This window comes from Rutilus rutilus (assembly GCF_951802725.1).
Source record: "Rutilus rutilus genome assembly, chromosome: 19".
Classification (NCBI taxonomy): Eukaryota; Metazoa; Chordata; class Actinopteri; order Cypriniformes; family Leuciscidae; genus Rutilus; species Rutilus rutilus.
The window spans coordinates 27,818,870-27,844,013 of NC_140232.1; the positions used below are offsets into that span (position 1 = coordinate 27,818,870).

General features: G+C 37.0%; 2 protein-coding genes across 2 annotated transcripts in view; one reads left to right on the plus strand and one right to left on the minus strand.

The window, feature by feature from the left end:
• The window catches only part of acbd6 (acyl-CoA binding domain containing 6), a 33,127-nt gene extending 14,554 nt beyond the window's left edge, over positions 1-18,573 (minus strand). The window contains exons 1-6 of the mRNA XM_084388558.1: positions 18,112-18,573; positions 17,562-17,626; positions 17,189-17,285; positions 15,800-15,882; positions 11,618-11,723; positions 5,810-5,899 (exon numbers count right to left, since the gene is read on the minus strand). Of these exons, the coding sequence (XP_084244684.1) occupies positions 5,810-5,899; positions 11,618-11,723; positions 15,800-15,882; positions 17,189-17,285; positions 17,562-17,626; positions 18,112-18,387 (717 nt within the window). The 5' untranslated portion in view covers positions 18,388-18,573. The remainder of the gene's footprint in view (positions 1-5,809; positions 5,900-11,617; positions 11,724-15,799; positions 15,883-17,188; positions 17,286-17,561; positions 17,627-18,111) is intronic.
• Positions 18,574-20,083: 1,510 nt separating this feature from the next.
• The window catches only part of xpr1a (xenotropic and polytropic retrovirus receptor 1a), a 73,311-nt gene continuing 68,250 nt past the window's right edge, over positions 20,084-25,144 (plus strand). Inside the window, exon 1 of the mRNA XM_084388538.1 lies at positions 20,084-20,512. Within this exon, the coding sequence (XP_084244664.1) occupies positions 20,444-20,512 (69 nt within the window). The 5' untranslated portion in view covers positions 20,084-20,443. The remainder of the gene's footprint in view (positions 20,513-25,144) is intronic.

The window sequence follows — 25,144 nt, forward strand, 5'->3', positions numbered from 1 at the left end:
TTCACCTACTTGAAAAACAGTGATAAAAACATGTTTCACTTCAAAATATAAAGCAAAAAGCAGAGCAAGGACTTCTTGGGACATTCTTAAACAATGACTCACACAAATTGCTTTTTTTGTTTTTGCTAAAATGAATTGGACTTCACAACACGCGCCAAACTAGCAATCAAAACTAGAGAAACCAAAATCACTGACTGCCCTGCACTGCTTCTCTTAGCTTCAAATGTTACCCTACAATAATTACGATTTGTATAGCAAAGCCAGCCTCAGATCAGAAGCAAAACTCCAGTGATTGAGCTGTAAAAGTGTGTGACTCTCAGGTGTTTCACCCCCATCCGGCTAAACCATCCCACCATGAGCCCCATTCTCATGCAGGTGGCGATTGGACGCCTCTCCTCGCCAATCTTATGACAGATTGCCTCTGGTATTTGTTATGACGTGGAGGATGGAACCATTTGTTATAGTGGACCTGTGGCAGCAGCAGAAGGACCTGAATGTGTAAAAATGTTCTCAACAGGGAATTCTGAACAGTTGCTGGGATTAAGAAAGTGTGCAGCGAGAACTTGAAAATGAGAAGTCAAACACTGACATTTTTTCAAACCTACTTTCCAACTACATATGCATCATTTTACAATAAAATTATGCAACAGGTGACATTATGTAAAACCAAATCAGACCCTTAAAAATGCAATCAGGAACCTACGGCACAAACAAACAAACATCTCTCCGTTACCACAAAATTACCTGTAAATAAACAGCATCCTTTCTCTGTCCCAAACGATTCTTCACCATGAACTACTAGTAGCCCAGGCAGATATTTATCACTATTGATCTACCTGGTCCTCGCCAGGGCCTTTTGTTCTCTCGGCTCCAGGCTCTGACCTCAATTAAGTTATGAATTTCAATCTGATGGACTGAGAGCGTGTGGCCAGCGCAGCCGTGCAAGAAGGGGAGTGGATTAATTAGACACAGCGACTCTGGGATTCACCCTCCACTGCTGGCGGATCATGTTGTTTTCAGAAGAATACACACAAAGAAAGGAGGAGAAAGACTGAGAATTACCAATATAAAAAATAAAGAAAGAGAAAAACAGTAGCTCAAGCTAAATTTGAAAAAAGTCCATCTGACTGGCAAACAAGCGGACTATACTTGCATTTCTGGATGGCATTAAGTGATTACAATTAAGGCAGCAATAATATAAAATAATATAAAATTTTAAGTATGCTTAGGTTTTAGGCTTTGGTCACAATAAATAAAATCACGTTACGTATAAATAAATTATGATGACATAATCGTGTCCGAATGCTTAGGTGAAATACATTATATTTCACATATATTATTACATTACAATCTCAAATTTCTTAAAAACCATTAAGTTTATAACAAAAATGGATAGCATACTAAAATTGCCATTTTACACAGTTATATGTCAAAGGCTGAAATGCAAAACAATAATTGGAATGTGCGATTCGAGCTGAATTCATCATAGAAGTTTCATATTTGGGCATGAATATTTTATTTGATCCTTTACCTGAATCCTCAATATCACTACAATGCTGTCTTCCAAGCAATGCAAAAATATACAGTACACAAAATGATTATCATAATGTTTTATATTTTCCTTGAAGTTTCACCAAAAGTGTTACGGCTTGCCTGCTTCTTTGTTTGAGAGAAGCGCTCATTAGTCAGGCCGTTGAGATTCAAAACATGCTTTGTGATGCTAAGCTCATTAAGTTCCATGCTCTAATTTCTGATCATGTTTGTTAGATTGCTTAACATGCAAATAACTTTAAAAGCCCCTGAATGAATGTATAAAGAATGCATTAACAGAACAGAACTGTTTGTATACATCCATTTGTAGACTGAAGATTCAGCTAGAAGGTGCATGATTGCAATGAGTTGAAATCTCTAATAAATGGTGTTTGTGTTCTGTTTGGTATTAACAGAAAACTGGATCCTTCATCAGATCAGGCTTCACGGCGTCAAGCTGTCTACATTGTTAACGTCAAAGTTGCACGTCACCTTTGAATGCGCACGTCCACAGACCAATCAGATGTGAGTGCTAACTTGTATTGCTTAAAAATGCAACTTTTTATGGATTATCTTAAAATGGCAAAACCTTTTTATTTATCTTTGAAATCCTTCCTACAACGTGTAGAATCAAAAGTTTAGGGTCAGTAGTTTTTGGTTACACTTTTTTCGATGGTCTATTTTAGACATTCTACTAACTGTAAGTAACTTTGCAACTATATTTCAACTAACTCTCATTAGACTATTAGTAGACTAAGTAGACTTAGGTTTGGTGTTAGTAGAATAAGTTGAAATGTAATTGCAAAGTTACTTATAGTCATTAGAATGTCTGTTGGGAAGCATCAAAATAAAGAGTTAGTAGATATTAAGCAGACAGTAGTTTAATGAGAGTTAGTTGATATGTAGTTACAGAGTTAAATATAGTTAGTAGAATGTCTGAAGTGAACCACGCAAAAACATCCACATATGTATAAAAAAGGAAATGCATGTTGTGACGAAAACAAATCAGATGCTTTCACAGCTTTGATTATAATGAGAATTCTTTTTGATGCATCACACCACATATACTCTATAGACTCTTATATGAAATCACAAGCACACAATAACAAACACACACGCAGATTGGGTTTCATAGTTGACTGTGTTCTACTTCCTCTGCAGTGCAATTGAAAACAACAGATGCATGAACTCATAGACACAGACTTTACCAGTACACAACTGACTGTGCCACACATGAACTACATTGTATGCGCGGGAAAAACGAGTCCCCCCAAACTCTCCCACGTGCCCCAGTTCTGTTCAATTATGCAGAGAGAACTAAATATTTATTGTCGCTGTGATGTTGTCCAGGTGGCTGTTGACAGGTGGCATATGAGCTAATCTGAGAGAACAAGGGGACTTTTTGCTCCTATTGTGGTTCTCCTGATCCAGGATTACACCGAAACACCACGATATTCAAACTACCACACTCCCACGACCACCACGTCCATCAGCTGATTAATTTCAATACAATTTTCATTGAAGACATAATAGCATTTTTTCCCCCTCCCCTCCCCCCTTTTCAATCAACAAATTAAAAATATAAACCACCTTTATCTTTATTTAACACTAAGCTGAAATCGGATCACAGGACAGATGCGTGAACGCCAACCATCATTCACTGATGGTCTATTGTAATATTTTTCATAGGGAATGTGTTAACTTTGATCTTAGATTTTATTGAATCAAAGTCAGTTGGTAAACACAGTGCAAACAAAGTACCTGGAAAAAATTATACATAAGAAAATACATCAAAACTGAGCTATTTGTGGTTTCGTTGTGTGCTTTTCAAATGCAGTCATGGCTCACACTTGAACCTAATAAGTGGCTACTAAGTTTTATATTGCTATCAAATCACACTTCCTGAAAGTATTAACATAGGATAATAATTTTGGCAGGAGCAGTAGCATGATTTAACGCGGCCATATTTTCTCTCATGCCACCTGAACGCTACTTAATAAATCTGCCCTCAATAATTCTCCTGCTGTCGTCCAGCAGTATTCACCTTCTGCTGGTCAGTGCAGTAACCCAGCACAGAACTTTGAAGGACATCTGTAGACTATACATGGCTGTATTCACGTAAGGGGACCACCTATGATCCAAATTCCTCAGAGATGCTCTTCTGCAGACCTCGTCTGTAAAGAGTGGTTATTTGAGTTGCTTTCTATTAGCTCGAACCAGTATGGCCATTCTCCTCTGACCAAAAAGGCATTTTCGCCCACAGAACTGCCGCTCACTGGATATTTAGTTTTTTCTCTGTAAACCCTAGAGATGGTTGTGTGTGGAAATCCCAGTAGAACAGCCGTTTCTAAAATACTCAGACCAGCCTGCCTGGCACCAACAACCATGCCACGTCCAAAGTCACATAAATCACCTTTCTTCTCCATTCTGATGCTCAGTTTGAACATCAGCAGATCGTCAAGACTCTAGATCATGTCTACATGCATATATGCATTGAGTTGCTGTTGAATAGGTGTACCTAATAAAGAGGCCGGTGATTAAGTGTGTCTATATATATATATATATTCTTCTTTTTTTTAAATTGATTAATCAGTAACCATATTCTGTGTTATTATGCACACAACAACTTTATATGATTATATGTGCTATACAGAGCCAGTGATAAAATGTCTATTTCATATAATATGACGTTATGTTCTCTATTGTAGCTCTAGTGGGGATTTCACATTAGTGTACCTGTTAAAAAACAACAATAGAAGAGCATTGATTGTCGTCTAGGCCAAGCATTTGCTCTCTGCTCACACAATAAAGGTCCACCGCCACAAAAAAAAAAGAAAAAGAGAGAGTCATTTGCAAATGCTCTGATTATATGGGTTGTATAATGCAAACAATTTGGCTGATTACTTCCAATTGATTTGTCTTAGCGAGAATCAGATCAAGCCAGTGACCGCATAACTGTACTTCACCGTATTAATTTCCCAATGCAGTATTCAGCCAGCTTAAGACAAAGCCAAATCTGCCATTATGACCTGTATTGTTTTTTTTTTTAAACACAGCTACCTGCTTACAGTGTGTTGCTTAACGCCCATCGTAATACGCCGATACCATATCCCTAAATGATTAAAGTACAGCCGCTGCTAATCTCAGGGATGGAGGATGGCAGTAGGACTTCCCAGTTCACTGTTCTCTCAGATTAGTGATGATGAGGGTCTTTTAGATCTGGGATCGAAAAGTAAAATATATACTTCTATACAAAATACACAGAAGTCCACAGTATTCAGCTCATAAATTAACTTCATACATATTTACCTCAAAACGAGTGTACTGACTGCCAAGAAACCACAAATAATATCAGTAGTAACTCAAGAAGTAAAGCTAGCATAAACACAGCTAATGCTTACGTGTGTATACACTAGGGCTTAAAATTCTGGCTTATAAGCTTATAATTATTTTCATGTTTATGATATACATCTGTAAAATGGACTTAATTAAAATTGTATACTGTTCGGAACCGATAGCATTGTGGGCACCATTCCCCTCTTCCCCCACTGTTATTTCTTCTGTACTGTCTATCTATATACTATATACTATCCTAAAAAGGGATACATTATCACAAAATTGTATACTAATTGGAATATAAATATATAAAAAAACACTAAAAACTAAATTATTACATTTAAAAAAAAAATTCATTTTAAATGCTACAAGTGAAGTTAGGTATACACATGATAAACATTACGTACAGTGAAAAATGAAAGATTTATGAAAAATGTATATTCATTTTCAGATTTGCTAAAGATTACATTTAATGTAATTATTAGTGTTTTTAAAGATAAACTTATAAAGAAAATGTAGATGACGGCAAAGGTAATCTAAATGTAAAAATATAGGAAATGAGCATGCACAATTAATCAATAAAAAAAAAAAACGAATATCACATCCCTAATTTACATAATATATTTGTCATCATATTTTGTTCCAGTATTGGTCGATATTAGGACTTTTTTTTTTAAAGAATTTATTTTTAAATAGATTTTAAAGAAATGAATTGCATGACATGTCCATCAATTATTCACATTATTTAAATCTCAGTCTCAAAAGTCAATATATTGTTTGTATTATTCCATATTATTGAACATAAACCCACTTGACTACAGTTCACAGCAATCCATTGTGCAATCGCCTTTGTCAGTCTGTGTTTGTTGATGGCCAAAATACATTTTGGCCGTCACGTCGGTAATCAGCTATAACACGTCTTTATGTGCGTTTACAGACTCACCTGGCTATTGATATCAGCGTTATTCTGCAAGAGTAGAGACACCAGGTCTTTGTGGCCCCTATCACACGCCCAGTGCAGGAGAGCTCGGCCCTGAAACACAAAAATCATTTATTGCGATAAAAGAGAAGAAAAAAAATCAAGCAAAATCTCTGTGCAGACAGTTTACATTTTTCGGTTCGGTTTTGCTGCAGACAAAGCATAATACGTCTTTTAGTCAATCTATGGAGTTCGATCCCATAATTCAATCCCTTACTCTGATTTAGATACAGTTATTTAATAAACTCTCGTTCTGGCTTTGATTCAGAGCATAAAAATGAGCACCAGGCAAGAGGCGTGTAGAATATTCAATAACAGCCCGTATTTGCGAAGGACCTCTGCAACCCAAAACCATCGACGTGTCTGCAGACCACACAACCTATGGGTCGACTCCTTCAGATGGATGAATCCCTCTTCACCCCTAACACATTCATTTATTCCCTTTTGTTATGCGGACCTCTATAAAGTTAACTTCACAATAGATTTCTCTCCTCCAGAAAAAATAAATTATGCACAACAATTTATAACTCAGAGCCTTTAGACCCAACTATATAATGACGTGCTGACAGGATGAGTTCTTCTCTGGCCACCGTGCAAGCGAGAGAGAAGGGCATTGTGGGAGGGAAAGATCCTGGGCGCTCCAGAAACAAATTGCAGTGGGACGGGAGACTCTTTAGCGGTGATTGATGTGGTTCTGGGGACAAAAAGAGAGTAGACCCTTGATCACCAGCGCCGCCCCCCAGGCCTGAAGCCGCTTGTGCCTATCAAGCCTGCAGAGTTCATTTTTCAGTGAAGGCCAATTAGATAAAGCCAACTCCTTAAGTCGTATTCCATGGCTGAAATTATATTGATCTCCACTGCTGCATGTTAAAATTGATATTTATGAGGGAGTCTGAAGCCTTACACCACAAGGATTTCTTTTTTTTTGGAGCGGAGGGTGTCCCCTGGACTGTTTGTCAAATTTTCATCAGAGATATAGCCAAACATTTTTCTTTTCTCCCACTCTCCTCCCAAGACAAACAATTCTCTGGATCCACAGCGCTTGAATAAAAAAAAAAAAAAAGTAAAGTATCATGGTGCTATTATCACGGTACCATGATAATACCATAGCTTCTAGACATGGTATTATTTGAATCATGGTAAAAATGTATATAGTGTAAATAAATATGGTAATCATTTAGTACCATAGTATATATTACCATCTGATACATAATGCTGCACTACTTTGTCTTTATCATGTCTACTAAGTCTTTATCAAACACTTAATTACATTAGACAAAAACATCCAAAATTGTAGTGGTTTCAACAGCTAGAACTGCTACATATTTGACTATTTCATATATACTGTTATTATAGCTGTGCAATTACGATGTGCTTTCTATGGAACCCTGTTTTTGCCTCATAGAAAATAAAAATAAAAGTTTAAATTAAGAAAAGTCACATTGTGAAAGGTGCAAAAAACTAAGTTGCAATGGCAAAACAAAAAGTCACATTGTGAGTTATAAAGACATGATTATAGTAAAAATTAGGCCAGTTTGAGGTCATTAAAAAAATTATTTAAAGAAATTAATACTTTTATTCAGCAAGAAAGCATTATATTGAACATGTTACAAAAGACTATTCATCATAGAATCCCAAAAAAAGAAATACCACTACAATATTAAGAAGTACTACTCTTTTTAATATTAATAGTAATAAGAAGTGTTTCTTAAGCACCAAATCAGCATACTGATTTCTGAAGGATGAAGCAATAATATTTCTGACAGACCCATAACTTTTGAATGGTAGTGTATACACTGTTATTAAAGCATATTTACCAAGGACATTAATCTCTTGAAATTCTGACCAGATGTGAATAATAAACAAAGTGCTATAATCATCCTTGCATTGACAGTCTCAGCAAAGATAGCTAACTCATGGAAAAACCTACATCCTCTTCTTCAATTTCCATCTAAGCGGAAGAGCTCTAGAAACCGTAAAGATCTAGAAATCCCACTGATTACACCTTCCTGTCCCGTGTGAGAGCTCTGGATTAAGTGTGACAGGCATGGACTCTACTGCGGGGCGGTGCATTGAACAGGGCTCAGCGCAGATGAATAGGAAACCTCTTGCTTTACAATGTCCTTGCCAAAGAGGGTGGAGAGCTGCCGGCTCAATTGCCTGTAATTGATGGGGCAGCTCCAGCACAAACAGAGAGAGAAAAAGAAAGCAAGAAATTCTTGGGACATTTGCACAAATGAGTCCGGCCCTCTTTTGTTCAGGCGGAGGGGCTCGTGCCTGTTGGAGGCGTGTGTAGACACACGGGGTCATTTAAGACATCACGATTACAATAAGAAAGAAAAAAAAACATGAAACACCATTGCAAAGCATAACAAAGCGGCAGAAAAACATTTAAATTCACACTGAAAAGCCCCTCACTATGCTTATATTTACAGATATAAACGCATGGGTTAGAATGCTGTTGTTTTCATTTAACATTATCTGATTTAGAAATAAATTATTTTACAAAAACACTATGTGGTGGTCGGGTGATGGTAGGAGATGGAAATGATCATGGTACTTTGAAATGTACTGTGGTTCTACTGAATGATCCATGCTTACATCGTGTTTTACACGTGGTACTCCAAGAATATCATGGTTTAACATTTGTGCAGTGGGGGCCAACTAGTGAGAATACTTCAATCTAAAAATGTTCTATGTTAATACCATTGTTTTTCATGACTTAATATATTATTAGAACAATGATGTGAGGAATTTTTTTTATAAATTTCCCACATTGAAAATAAACAAATCTCACTAATAAACTGACTATCTCAGTATAAGTTTAAGATAGACAATGTCTTTAATAATATAATATAATATAATAGGTATTGATAAATAAAATAAAATTTTCTCTAACATTTGGACCTCACTGTACATGTCCAAATACAATATTTTCTATCCAAGCCTAGATTTATAAATAACGTTATTATTATTATAAGTGAAGGCCCACAAATATCTAAACAATATAAAAAAACTTTTAAGACAAAGGAGTTTTTCAGTCAGTGCATTTAATCAGTTAGTGCGTTTCTCAGACTAAAAAAAAAAAAAAAAAAAAACCCAGACAAACCAGAATAATCACGTCCACCTTCAGTGCGTGTGTGTCCATGATTATGCTGTCCATTCTACCCTTTCTCCAGCAGTGAAGTGTAAAGCGTGTGGTACTTCCCCCAGGTCCCAGCACCCCTCTGCTCACAATCCACTATCATCCCACCTGAATAACTCAAAGTTTCCCAGTTTATTCTGATCTATTGTCATCATCACAGAGATTATTTCCCCACTGCCCCGCACCCACTTGCACGTGTACATTAAGGGTAATGTATTTGACCCCTGCAGAGACGGGCCGACCTGTAGGAGGTCAAATGGCAGCTATGAAGCTCATCTCAGCCCAAATTAAACCACTGGCAACAGCCTCCGCTGAAAACATCAAATGGCATTATGTTCAGAGCAGAGTGCGTACCGCGTACATCACATCTTAATGCTGCAGTGAGTTAGAGTGTGTGTTTAGGAAGCAAGGCCTTGTTTCTCACAGGTGTGACCTTGAGCATGTAGCGCAGCATCGGTGGAATATCACAGAAAAATCAAGCCAAGTGTCTCCTCAAAAAAAACTGGATGAGAAAATAATCGATATTACAAAAATAAAACAACGCAAATATTACAAAATGTGACATTAAAAAGTTTAAAAGTCACATGTTTTTATAAAGTAAAAACTGTCTAACAGCGACACCCACAGGTAAAGTTACAGTGGGAATCTTGCCTCCCCTGAGCCCATTGAGTTTTAACAGACCCCCAAAAGTGAGTGGAGAGTTTGATGGGGGGGTAATTGAGAATGAATGGGGGGAAAGTCACGTGAGAAGAGGCAATGCCTCCATTGCGATATGATTGTATATGATAGGTTCGTGCAATAAATCCCGCCTCTTGTTTTTCGTGTGTGGCCTGAATGAAGACAATGATGGGTTAATGGGAAGACTGATTAAAGGCACACTATGCAGGATTTGTACCTTAATATAACAGCTTCGAAATCATTTAGATGGTAAACGAACTCGTAGTAGGGCGAATCATCCCGATAGCAAAGCAGGGGGGGACGCCGCTGACAAAACCCCGCCAAATCTCGCGAGAATCACGACTTGCTTTACGGCACGTCGTCACATACATCAACAACATATGAAGCAGCCTCTATGGAAGACACTAGCACGCATTTCAGACGTGAATCGTGGCAGAGTCGACGAAGAGGAGTGCAGAGACGGCTCTGCGCGAGTGGTATTTACGACAGTAACGTTAAATACAAGTACTCCACACCGACTCTAGGGGTCGCTGTTTGAGAAAAACAGAAACTGCATAGTGTGCCTTTAAAATTAAGTAAACAACTCAGCCACTTAGATATGACAGCTTTATGTCATGTCAAAATCAAACTTGAAACGGGCTGAAAACATGATGACTGTGGGGGGTTTTAGTGAGCAATCAGCTTGGGGAAATTACTCTTCGTGTCTGTGACCAGTGTATACGCTTTATGACTGCTGAAAATAAGTTGACTATTAAAAAGAAAAGCTGAACATTAGTTCACAAATAATATGTATTGTTTAAATTGTTTCTGACTTTAGTTATTATTTTGGAATAAATGTAAAAATGCCTTAAAAAACTAACTTGATGAAATGCATACTTGATTTATTAAATAGAACATTACATAGTTAGTGTAAAAATACAAAATTGAATTGTATTTGGTCTCTCCTTTTATGTAATGTGTTTTTTAACCAGGAAAATTAAGTGTAACGGACATAAATATATATATATATATATATATATAATTACATGAAAGTTATTCATTGCATGAGAAAAAAAAAATGGATCGAGAAGGGAAGCCTGATTCAAACACACACCTGCACACTACAGACACAGGCTATGCCACAGCTACAACAAAAAAGCATATTGATTATAATAAATATTATAATTTAAAATATCCCACCAGTTTTCTTCTCTAATTCACATCCCCATGTAAATCAGTGTGGTTGGGCCTGAAAGTCTACACACCAGATTTCAATTCACCAGTGCCCTCTATTGGTTCATCTGTTGAACTGCACTAGCGAGACGAACAATAGTGGACTGACAAAGGCTGCCATCTGGCCGACCTGATGCTGAGCCAACTGGTTCCCCACTTTCAGAATTGGAGTGCTGAAAGAAATGAAACGGGCCAGTTGGTCACGGTGATGTATGAATAAAAATGGGATGAGAGGATGAATGGTGCATCCAGTGACCTTTGGAGTTTTAGCCGTGTGGGAAATACCGAGGACTGATCTCTTTTCATGGATAGACAGAGAGAGTAGGGTGCGGTTCACAAGGTCCCTAAACACTGAACAGGGAATATCCTTTTAAGTTCACTTTACTCGTGTAAATAAATAATAATATTTTTTTTTATAAATATTTTTGAAAGAAGTCTTTTATGTTCACCAAGGCTGAATTTATTTGATCAAAAATACAGTAAAACAGTAATATTGTGAAATATTATTACAAATTAAAATAACCATTTTCTATTTTAATATGTTTTAAAATGTAATTTATTCCTGATGGAGAAGCTGAATTTTCAGCATAAATACTTCAGTCTTCAGTGTCACATGATCCTTCAGAATTCAGTCTAATATGCTGTTAAATGCTTAATTTTTAGTATTTAAAAAATGTATCAATTTATTTAAAAAAACTACTGCATTTATAAATTTATAAATATAAGAAAAAGCCAACCTCTTCGTCCCTCGTGTTCACGTCCACTTTCTTGGAGCTGATGGCCTTGCTGACGTGTTCGATGTTGTTCTCTCGACAGTAGTCGAAAATATTTTTGTCCTCTTCCCTGCAGTCAAACACAACAAAAAAAGAAAATACCCTGAAAAAATGTCAAGCAATAATAAAAGGAGCAATTCCAAGAGGCTCCTCGCACCATTTCTGACACCAAATGATGACACGAAACCTTTTACGACATGTCATAGAAATGAATTAAAGAACATCTGATGAAATAGCATTAAATTATAGTGAGGAAATAAGAAACCAATAGTCTATTCTTAATGTTACATAACCAGGGTCAAGGTTGACGCTAGAAAATCTGAACCCTGTAAATAAATATGACTGAGTGATGATCCAAGATAATGCCATCAGGCTAAACAGGGCCAAACTGATGCGCACAGGTGCAGCATGCCGCAAAAAATCATGTTACTGGCAGGCATCTCATGGTTACATGCCCATCCACCTCTGTGGCGCATTCTCAGGAGGCTGGCGCTCACCACAGCAGTTTTAATTATTTTCCTCTCTAATCACCTTGTGGCATTTGGGCCGAACCAGGCAGGGCAGAGCAAGAGATCGAGAGAGAGAAAGAAAAAGGGTTATAGGGGACGAGGTACAGTTGGTTGGAGAAATCTCATTAAGAGATTTACCCCTGCCCCTCTTGCCCATGCAGGATGGCAGATTAATTGCATTTGGAGCCCTATTGTGTGGCCGCCCCTCACTCTCATTACAGGGGGCAGGGCAGATGAGACTAGCAGCGGACGGGACCTCCGTGCCTGAGAGAGACAGGAAATACAGGCGGGCCAACTTTAAATGAACTGATATCTGAGACTGAATCAGTCAAGAGTATTTCTAACACACAATCAACAGACTGACGCAAGAAATATTAAATATATGCACACAGTGGTGGGAAAAGTCTGATACCAACAGAAGAAATGCATGCATTGTGTGCAAAACTTGATTTCATCTTAAATTTCATATGCCTCAAAAAGATCAATTCTAGTTAAAAACACTAGAACAGGGAGAACAAATACGTTTTTAAAAGATAATTAAAAATCATCAGGGAAGGTGCCAGTCTAATCTAATCTAAAGGCAGGTTATTCCATAGCTGTGGCTCAACCACTGGGAAAGAGACAAAAAGAAGGATCTGGTCACTTGATCTTAGACTTCTGGAGGGGGTGTAAGGATGCAGCAGGTCAACTAGATATATGGGAGCTTGGTTATGTAAGGTTTTGTGAACAAATAAGATCATTTTAAAATAGGCCAATGAAAAGCCCTCAGAATTGGAGTGATGTGATCGCTTTTATGACTTTTCTGTAGAAATCTGGCAGCAGCATTTTGGACCAGTTGGAGGCGAGCAATTTGAGATTTAGAAATACCGCAGGATAGAGAGTTGCAGTAATCTAACCGAGAAGTAATACATGCATGAACAAAGCCATGTCTAAAGTTTTGTAGGTTAGATATCGTGTCATTTAAAGATAAAAAAATTTGTGCTAGCCAAGATTTGACATTTCTATTGATTGGTAAATAGATCTGGATATCGTCAGCATAAAAATGGAAAGACACCCTACAACACGACGAGTTACTTACAGTAGGACAAAAACATTTATTGCAGTTTCCACAAATAAGGTTCAAAAAGAGCCTGAAATTCTTTTTTTTTTTTTTAAATCTGTGTTTTTTGTTTTATTAAAGTAGGCAAAACTGATCAAATTAAAAATATGTCACAATGGATAAGAGGGTTGTAAATTGATCCTACATTTGGTGATTTTTAAAATTGACGTTAAATATACAAAATGTATTTATTAAAACAAAAACTACTAATGTTAGAATGGGTACAAGACAAGTGTTGTAAATGTATCCTACAATTTGTCATTTTTAAAATTAGAGTTAAAAATATGTTATTAAAAATAATAAAGAAAATGAAAAGATTACCATGCTAGATTGGGTAAAAGTGTATCCTACATTTTGTCCTTTTTAAAATTAGAGTTAAATATGCAAAAAAAAATATATATATATATATAATAAAAAAAAAAAAATAATAAAGAAAATTAAAAGATTACCATGCTAGATTGGGTAAAAGTGTATCCTACATTTCGTCATTTTCAAAACTACAGTTAAATACGCAGAATTTATCAAATAAAAAAATAAATCTATCTATCTATGGAAAAAACTAATGAGAAACATGGTTGTAAATTTTGCCTAAATTAAGCTAGTTTGTAACATGAATTTGACATCAGATTATGTCACAATTATGACATAACCATAATCGTATTATTTTATTTTATTGTATTCATGAAGGTTACCTTTTGTGACAGGCCCAAATCAGAATTTTAAGGGGTAAACAAAAAATGTTGGTGTTTAAAATTAGCTACAACATCTTGCTATCTTACATTTATGTAATATAATAGTGTGTCTAACATATCAAATCATTCTCAGAACAAATTCAAAAACAAATCTGTGCTTAAAAGTAATGGGACACCAGCGTCCACCGTATTCATGGAAAATGGCTTATGCCCATATATGCGTGCACTAAACCTGGCCTTATCTCACTCATAGTAAATAAGGATGAATATGTGAGTGTTTGTGGTCTTACCGTGACCCAGTGTGTCTGTGCCATGTGGGCATCATCCGTCTCCCGGGGCAACTAATCAATAAAACTGCTCATTCGTCAGACTGATGCTGGCCTGTGCTCCTAAAGCCCGAGTACACACACGCACACAAGCCCACGCTTACACCTGATTAATGGCCCACTGATAAACGACATGGCATCAGCGATGCCGCTGAGCATTCTGGGAAGGTCACTGGCTACTCTGTCATTCCACAACGCTTGATCAACGTTTTCTGACTAGTGAGAGACCAAACAAAAGACCTATGTCCAAGTTTTCACACACAGACCTCAATGCAGATCATACAGGGGAATCTTAAAAGACTAAAACATAGATATTAAAATATAATGAACAACTCTAAAGTTTTACTGCATGAATCCGTCCCGAATCCCTTCCCCTTAAAGGGATAGTCCACCAAAAAATGTAAACTTTAGTTCCCATTGAGTTTCATTGTATTTTTGTCCATACAATGGAACTGAAACTGTTTGGTTACCAACAATCTTCAAAATATCATCTTTTATGTTCCACAGAAGAGAGTCCTACATGTTTGTAACGACATGAGGCTGAGTAAATTATGACAGAATTTTCATTTTTTGGGTGGACCATCCCTTTAACATCATCAATCAGTGATGAGCAGGGCTGACACATACACACTGCCCTCCAAAAGAGCCAGATATTCTGAAACTGACACCTCTGCTCCCATCAATCAGATCAGATCAATCTGATTCATCTCTCTCCAAGGCGTCACAGAACAACTCATCTATCATGCATTCTACAGTGAATGAAGCGTCCTCATTCATGATTACTGCAGAAGCACAGGATTATCAGATCAGCTTATCGGCTGTTGTTTCTCAAGTGAGTTTGAGCAAAAAATAAATAAATAAAAATAAAAAATGAGATGGTCCTGGAGTTACAGGTCATCTGGTTTCGCAATCGGGCAATGCAGAATCCATTAAGACGCTCTAATCAAATGCTAACGAGAGGTTTGAATATGCAGGAGGGCTCTCAATCACAGAGCTTGGAAATTGGAACGCAGTGAAGCAGTCCGCATGGCGGTCTGATTGGGTCACGCCCGAAATGGGACGCTCAGCGAGCGACAAATGGGAGGAGAGGAGGGGGAACGGGATGTTAATTGCCTCTTTGCTTTTCCGTCCCCAATGAACGACTCGCATTCTCCCGGGACACGTCAACTTGGGGAACGAACCCCTGTTGCATTGATACTTCCATATATTTCTTTATCCATCCATGCCTGGATCCATTTTACATTCCTATCATTGATATAATCATAAAAAAGTAATTATACTCCAGTGCTTCCTAAGGCCTCTTCACCCCCTATGCTTGCATACTAATACTGTTAATTTAAGAGGTAAAACCATGTGAATTCAGCCCTTAATTTGTCTCATTGGAAGAAGCAACGGGGCGTCTGGTATCCATGAGTTCCTTGAGCAGGAAAATGAATCATGCATCACTGATACAAGAGTGATCACTGGATCAAATAAAAAATTACAATAACATAATCATATTCATAAGCAAGACTTGTTACCTTATTTTTTCCTCCTGGTATAGAGAGCTAACCGCTGGCCCACCGAATCCAGTTCTATTATATCCTCCCCTTCGCTCCGACGACTGAAAAAAAGAAACGGAAAACTGTCACAATGCCCACAAAGTGAAGCCTAGAGGTCCATTTAAAGGTCTTAAACATCTGAAAAGCCACAAAACTGAAGTGAAATCCCTCGCCTGCTGAACAAACAGGACATGACACTATATAAGACAGAAACACAACAGTAGTCACTCTCAGTTTAATTTACAAGAGAAAGGTACAATACGCCTCCGTCGAGTTCAAATAAGACAGAAATCTGGCAGGACATTGCACATGTTGCTAGACTTGACAGGTTTTGTATATTTGACATTGTTATATTCACTTTTCTTCCTTTTTTCCCAGACAGCACAGCACTTGGCAACAGCAAGAGAGCGAGCACAAAGGACTCTGGATATTCAACCACTGGTGGAACTCGCTGAGGAAAAGATTAAAATTGCTTTGTGCAGCCGGCCAGCTCTATTATACAGCATTTTTAATTCAATGACTTCAAAATCTTACAGTTCAGGGCAGTAAAGTGCTGCATCTGCACTTCTGTTTGAATAGCAGGCTTGTATTAAAATACCGTAAATTTGTGCACTTTTTTTTCCCCCTCCACAGCAAGTGCACGTAACAACAGAAGTGCACAGGAGGTCAGCAACAAGCTATTGTCTCTCCTCCCTCGCCAGGGCTCTTTCTCTACCTTGTAATGGAGCGGCCTGCCTTCTTTTTAACACACTAACACAATCAGTTCATTCTGAAAGGTGGGGAATTTGTTTATGTGCTTTTGTGCTGGTCTGGATGGCAGTCAGACTGGGTTACTTGCAGCGGTATCAATGAAGGGGGATGTATCTGCTCTGACATGTGGATTATGGGTAAAAAGCAGGAAGATAGATAGATAGATAGATAGATAGATAGATAGATAGATAGATAGATAGATAGATAGATAGATAGATAGATAGATAGATAGATAGATACTCTGTTTCCAAGTATCTTGGAACCAAGAGAACTACCTGTTTCAGGAGTTCACAACCACAACAACTGCACAATCAGAGACTGCCCTCTTCTGGACATGTTATTCAGTAACGCAGTAACATTACAGCACAGATCCACTTACTAGAAGTATAGTTTATTTGCATGAAAAAAATTAAATGCTGATTAATGTCATGCTTTATTTGCGAGCAATAAATCCATCTCCGAGTTGACAAGTGACAATCTTTCAAAACAATACTATGCAAATCTGTTCATCCATAACTTATATAGGTGGACTGGGACTTTTTTTTCACAAAAGACGAAAGAAAAACATTGTTTTCCATCTCCTTATGCAATTGCCCCTACAGTAAGTTTATTATTTACCTTCTCACTGCCTTCTGGATCCAGGGCATGTACACAGGACACGTACTCCTGCATAGCCTGCTCTGCACTCATGTCCCCTAGCTGTTTCCATGCTGACCTGTAAACAGGAAGCACTCTCTCAGACTTTAAATATTCGATTTTTTTTTCTTTCTCAAAAAGCTCATATTATTGGACACAAAGTGGATTTATTTATTCATTTAGCGGATGGTTATATCCAAAGACAACAACTGAGGAAAATTACAAGCAATTTGTCATAAGAGCCAACAATATTCATAGTATTAATCAGGTGGCTGGAGTTATGATGACATGAGATGAAATGAGCCCAAATTAAAATTCAGATTTAGTATGAAACATGACTTGTTAAGAGTCTTACCATTTTCTCTGACCCTCGAAATCGAAGAAACCAGGTTTGGCTGTATTGCACTTTCCAACTTTGACCTGTCAAACAAAAGTTTATTAATAATATTTACTTAATAAAATTTCTGACAAATGCTCAAATAACTGATCCCAATGTCCAATGTTTTCGACTTCATAACCAACAGTTATGGTCATCTGTCAAGAGTTTACAAAACTTAGCATGGAAACTATAATTTACTTCAAAACACCACTACTAATTATTTTTATTACATAACATTTTGGGTAACTTTGTATTAGCCATCATTCATTGTTAAAAAAAATATGGTAACGCTTTATTTTACAGTTTCCCTGTTACATATGTTACATGTACTTACCACAGTAATAACAGTAAATTATGCTAATTAACTTACTCGAACTAAGCCTAAACCAAACCCTAATCAACAAAACCACAAATAATCTCAACGCTTCGTATCGTGTTGCGGGAGATCTCGTTTAAATGTATTATGATTGTACAGTATCAGATATGGTAAAAACTAAAAGAAAAGACAAGTATAGGCTCTGTTTACCTGTTTGAACCTGGCGTACAGATACAGCAGCTGCTCTCTACTGGCTGTCTGGGCGAGATCTCTGACCCGGTCCGCTGCCACCTCGAACTCATTCTCCAGTTCTGCTCCGTCTAATCGAAGCGCTGGATCCGCAGAACCACAATCAAACTTCCCTAATCCGAAATCTGAATCCGAGTCGGATCCTCCACCGAGCGGCTCTCCGGTGTCAGGCCGGGCTGGATCAGTACCGGAGCCTGTCGCTGAGTCTGGGGAGGAGGACGGAGATCGGGACGCCATTGAAGACAATGAAGATGCCTTATAGGGGCAATCAACAGTATTTGTGCTTTAATTATTATGAATTACTAATAAAACCAGCGCAGACAGTTGACTTCTACACGTACGTTATCCGTAATCCGATTCAGTCGGACTTGTTTTGAGAATTGGTCCGTGAGTTGTACGTCACAATAATAGGCACGAGTGCGTCCTGCGACCGTTTTTTTAGGTCCTACCGTTTCACAGTAGAGTAAACGCATGAAATGAAATCAAAATCAATATTGCAACCGTTCTCGAACTTTATAGACGTACCATCTATTACATCTATTACTATAGATCTTGCTGTACTATGACATAATAGGAAGTATTGGCCATTGCAATTTCAAAGAACTTAGAACGCAGACAGAATTTCAAGTCAAACTCAGAAGGGCTACAAACATTTAATTTACATTTACAACAAACTTTTCTTAGTGGTCATTTCCTGATATTCATTTCTTTTTTGCAACGCAAAAAAAAAGATTTTTGCAATGCAAACATTGTCCACTAGATGACACACAAATCACATTTTCCCAGTCGAATCTCGCTGTTATTCCTGCCAGTGCAATGCCCCCTAGCTAATTAACTAAATTGTTAGATTTTATAAAATATTTAATTTAACCATATCATTTTTTTATATACATTTCTGGTTGGAGAACGGTAGTACTCCGAAACTGTTGCCCAGAAGCTAAATTCGCAACCCTGGTGTGCTAAAATATTACAACATAAAGCTGTAGGCATAAATCAGCTCTCTGTGGCCTTGAGTCAGCAAGCAATACATCAGTAAAATGTAAGTAAATATGTTTAACATAAACACGAGTGAAGGGCACAGATGGCCTGCTGGATGTCTAATTTTACCTTTCTTTTTGTTTATTGTGTATTTAAATCATTAATGTCATTTTAATCCTGATTAATATCAATGAATATATTGATATATTTAGTGATGGTTTTTTTTGTACGTTTTGAAAGTGTAAATTGCTCTCTTGTATGCTAAATATAGAGATAAGTAGGTCAGCTTGTTATAAAATGTCTATTTTTCCCAAGAAATAAACCACCACCATCAACCAAGTTGGGAAAGAATGTGTTCTTAGAATGTGCATAGCCTAATTATTATATCAATATATCATAATTATGTCATAAGCATGTGCATCATTATATTACTATTAACATTGCTATAATCATATTATAACAAATAAAAATAATTATCTAACCATATATATATATCATAAGATCATATACAATATGTTAAAATATTTGCAAGATGTTGCAAGATTGTTTTTACAGCTTCTTCACTATTAAGAAATCAATTGAATATTTACTCCTGGTTTCACAGACAAGGCTTAAGCATTTTAGTCTAAAATGCAAGAGCTGTTTTAACTGAAAGCAACTTGCACTAACATATCTTAAAATTTTGTCAGTGCCATTGTTTTGTCTCAAACTGCACACCAGTAATGTTTTTTGGTTTTTTTTTTTCTCTAAGGCACGTCAACAAAAGTTACTTAAAATGTTAAGTCTTACTTAATCTGTCTGTGAAACCAGGCTGTAGAATACAGCAGTAACAAAAAGTTAAACTTTATTTCTAAAATATTAAGCCAAAGGGCATGATTAATCACAACAACAAGCCTATTTGTAAACGCGCCTCGCGGTGCGCGGTGACGCACATGCGTCTTTCACTCACTCACTCAGCGCGCGCTGATGGCGGACAACAGCTTCTACACAAACGCCCAGAGAGTCTGGAGAGAGAAAGTCACTCCCAGATTCGCCCGCACCGGGGCTGTAGCGCTGTCATTCAGGCACCTGTTTTGGGGAGTCGGACGAGGTTTCTTTTAGTCCCTAAGTTGCGGGTTTTACTTTGAACGGGGTAATATGTGGGACCGGGGAATAGTGGACTGTGATAGACCGGACTTGATTTAGACAGAGCGGAAAGCAACGCAACGCATGAGGCTCCGTAACTTAGTGACAGAAATAACAAAAGCCCCAAAGAAGCCGCTGCCCGACCCGAGGATATTATTATAGTCCGACTGTGGATATCTGCTCCGCCAGCATGAAGTTTGCAGAGCACCTGTCCGCCCATATTACTCCAGAATGGAGGAAACAATATATTCAATACGAGGTGAGAGATTTATGTATGAATTTTACATGGTGCATGTAGTCCGTAGTTGCGTCCTAGTCTAGAGATTGAGAAGCAACTCAGAGGTTCCAGAAGCCTCGCGGAGCAAAACTTCAGCTAAAATATTAGTGTAAATATTATGTGGAAGCAAAGAAAGATGGGTTAACAGGCTTAAGTTAAATGACCTGCATGCATTTAAAAAAATAAATCGTATCAGACTTAAGGTGGAGCAATGATGTTTCTGGAAAATAATCAATTGCCAAATTCACTTTTTTGTCATTTTTGTATTGAACCACAATACATAGCCTACTACATGATAATTTCATAATTAATTGTCTCTTCAGGGTCTTTGGTATTAATGAGAGACCCTTTGGCAGCTTTTACATCTGGACAATTTTATTTATGTTTGTATATTTTAATGGTTTTTTTTTGTTCCTTTTTGAAATTTCAGTTATTGATTTTATTCTGGTTTCTTGACACTCACAGACGTCTGGAGCATCGCCAATCACCTGCCTGCACATTTGGCACAAAGAAGAATCACTTAAATTAATAATAATAATAATAATAATAATAATAATAAACTATCTATATAATCAATTATGTTTCAATATAACAGAATTGAAAAGTTATATTAAGTGAACTCGCCTAAAATCTTCCTTTATTTATTTATTTTCTTATTGTTTTGGAATTAAGCCAGAAAGGTCATTTTATGTAATTAGCTTGCTCGCCCACTTTATGTCTGCATCAATTAATTAGCTGAGTTCAAAGTATTTCTGCTGAGAAATCTTTCTTTCTTTCTTTCTTTCTTTCTTTCTTTCTTTCTTTCTTTCTTTCTTTCTTTCTTTCTTTCTTTCTTTCTTTCTTTCTTTCTACCTGCATATAATGTATATACAGTAAATTGATAATCATGATTTCTGATTGTTCTTATTAAATATAATATAGCATTTAAAAATAGCAAGAAATGTATGCATAATTTCAACAACATAAAGTAGGTATAATAATGCACAAATTTTCTTCATTAACAAAAGGTTAAATACAGCTTCAGTCCATGGTTTCCAAGGTTTCCATCCACCATTAGTTTTATGAATTATGAACAAAGGAAAGAGCTGAGAGATTCATGGTATATCGATCGCTAAATATAACATGCCCCACTGTCAAGCCTCAGCTTTAGGAGGATGTAATTCTGCCTAAAATAAAACAATTTCATTCTCATTTAAAATGAATCAGAAGAACATTCTCAATTAAAATTAACTGAGGAATTATTATTATTATTATTATTATTTGTAGTAGTATTAGTGACATGTAATTAGTTTTGAAAAAAAAATGTTGAACTGGTCATTCAAACTGTTGAATAATGAAGGATTTCAAGCCAGGTTTTAATCTCATGTTGATTTATTTATTGTTTCTGTGCTGTGAAATTATTGACTGACTGCACAGTTAGACAATAAATCAATGGTATTTGTTGTGTGATGATGGATGGTCAGGGCTTCAGCGTGCGTCTTGGCGCAAAGCAGGAGAAATCCTTTGTCTGGAGCACTGAATCTGTAATCAGACGGAGAACCATGAACTACTGCATCTATTGTAAACAAAATGTATTTATCCAGTCTATTCTGTAGTAATTCTTTGTTTTCACATAGTTTGGCAGATTGATTAGTCTTTGACCATTTAATAGAAATGACATGCAGATATTCTCAAGTGATTTAGTGGCATGGTGCCTCTATATCTGTTGCATCTGACTTTCACCGTCAAACCTCAGTTACTGGCCGAATGTGCCAATTTGCATGTGCGAACGGACTGCAGTGAGATTCCAGCTTGATCTGTCAAGGACAAGACAAAGGACTCAAGGAAAATAGTTTAATTCATAATGTTCAGCCCGTCATTTGACACTACAGGGAATGTTAAATGGATTTGTGAACTGTGTTTATGCCGTTTGTGACACAGACAGATTAGCAATATCCTTTCCAGCACTGTACAGCCTTATCAATGAACTGTCTGGCTCTATTTTTTTACATACAGTGACAGATTGTGCAGTAGTGAGAGTCTAAGCTCTGATTTACAAGATGAAGACGAACATATTTTTTTCAGCTACATTTAATACAATGTGATACAGCTCTGTCTTATAGAGTGTATCCCAAAGAAAAGCCGAATTTATTAATGTTTGGTCATTGAAGTCCCTCTGTGAGCAGTTAAGCCATGATAACTATGGACTCTGTCTCTGCTCATGTATTGCTTTGCCGCCAGTGGCTGACAGCGCCACAGAAAGTCAATGTGAAGCAGCCGCACAGGCTCTGAGCAATAAAACTGAGTCCATAAACTGGCTTTAGGAACCTGAGGAACGAGGAACTTCTTAAAGGGCCAAACTTCCTTACCTAATCCTTCCCTTAAAACTTTGAACAAGACAAAATATTTATTGTTTTATACTTTACATAACATAGTTACATATTTAAAGGATGACCTTGGAAATATTATGAAATATCAAGTGAATTACATGCTAAGATGGAAAGAGCATTGCAGTAGTAGAAGGGTGAAAGAAGGTTGATGAATCGTTTAGTCTTTCTGTTGATAAATTGACAAACTGATTGAGTGATAAATTAATTAGGATTCACACTTCGGGCTGTGCATATTAAATAGCTAAATCGCTTTTATTTGACTTTTAAGCCTGACTAAGAACAGAAGGGAGAAGGAGAGAGTGAGAAAGATGGTGTGTTTATGGCCGTTGCTAGGGTGTTGCTATGCAGTTGCTAATAGAGTGCCTTATTCAGCAGCGCTGGTTCCAGATTTTTATTTATTTTATTAATTTCTCCCATAGGGATTTTTAAAAAGTCTTTGTTTAAGTTAAGTTATAAGCCATGAACCAGGCCACTCAGCTATGAGGTGAATCTACAAACTTTGATTTGAAGCAAAAAAAAAAAAAATATATATATATATAGAGACAAAACTGTGTGTACTTAACGGCTTTAGTGAGGGAAAGAACTACAATCCCATGAAGCATTGGAAACAGCATAATCAAATGAAAAACGATGGAGGAGTATACCGTAAAATATTGACAAACATTGATTATACATAAAAACAATATATTTTAAGTTTATTGCGAAATATGCAAATATAGAGTATTTCTATATTTTGAAAGTATAGGGAGATTACATTATTTGCGGTGCTTCATTGGGAGTGGGCGGAGCTAAAAAGCTCTTTTGGAGTGTGTTGCTTTTTTAAACTCTCTGATTGGTGTAATTTTCTGTTCAGAATCATGGGTAATTTAGTTTTTCACCAGGAATTCTGCTGTTGAAATGATTATTAAAAAATAACCAGAAATAACGCAAGCTGACAGTTGAGCAGAAACAAATATGGATTAACAACCTCGTAGCTCACAGTAGGTCTGTCTTTAAAGGTTTTAAGTTATTGTTCAAAATCAATTTCCTTGTGGAGAAAATGAATGTGGTTGCTAGTGTGTTCTGGGCTGTTGCTAAGGCATTGTTAGGAAATGTTGGGCTTTTGTAGATTGCAAATCAGTAGAGCCCATGCACCCACAAATATTTGTGATCCCTAAATATGACTTTGATCCTTCCTTTAAAGTACATCTATAAGATTTAATTAGCCTGTTTTATTGTCCACTGGTGGAAAATGTTATATGATCATTTGAGGTATAATTCATGTCTGAGGCAGAACAGTACAAGTTTTTAAGCTTAAATGTATTTAGATAATGGGTTTAGAGTAAATCACTAACCCTAAGTATGAGCAATATCTAGTGATACTTGCCTGTGTGTGTGTGTGTGTGTGTATATATATATATATATATAGAATATGTGGCTTGTTTCTTCATATTCTTCAAAGCAGTAGGTCTGCTTACTGGCTGGGATGTATGGATCTTTGCTGGCTGACTTCACAGACCTGCTGTTCACACATGCACTGACACACACTTACACACACAGACACATATACACACAGCGACTTGTGCTCCCTCTCCCACTGGGATGACATCTGCTGTCAGGCTCGCTGGACGCAAAGATCTGGCCAAATCTCACACAGACGCATGCACACATATTTCTGAAGGAAGAGCAGATGTATAGTGCGCGTGTATCCTGGTTTCAGTTATTGGTTGTATAACTTGAATACTCCAGAGAGCACGACTAGCCTTTGTGTCATCATCATTATTGCCATGGCAATGCAGCGATTCTCTTATTTCATTGGCAGACACACTGGCCAGGCTTTGACCTTGAGTGTGAGATTTGTATATAGTGAAAAGAAGTCTTCATATACAGCCCTAATTGTCTTGGTTAGCGTTCAGCTTGATCTAGGGATGTCTTCTGCTTAGCAAATAAATGTTCTTGATTGCGATTCGTCTTTTATTGTGTCAAGATATGCATTTCAATTTACGCTATATATTGACTGAGCAGTTCCCCGCACTGACATGAGCTTGTGTAGAAAATCACCAGATAATGTTTCGCCCCCTGAGTGCTGATAAATGTTTTTCTGGGCTACATCCGATAGATCTTTTTATTTGTTTATTTATTTAGAGAAGTGAGTCTGTAATCCTCCATTGTAAATATATTTAGTCAGATAAAGAAAATTAGCTTGATTGGCTAAATTACCTTGTTTTAATCATGTAAAAAATATTATTTGGGTCATTCCATGTCA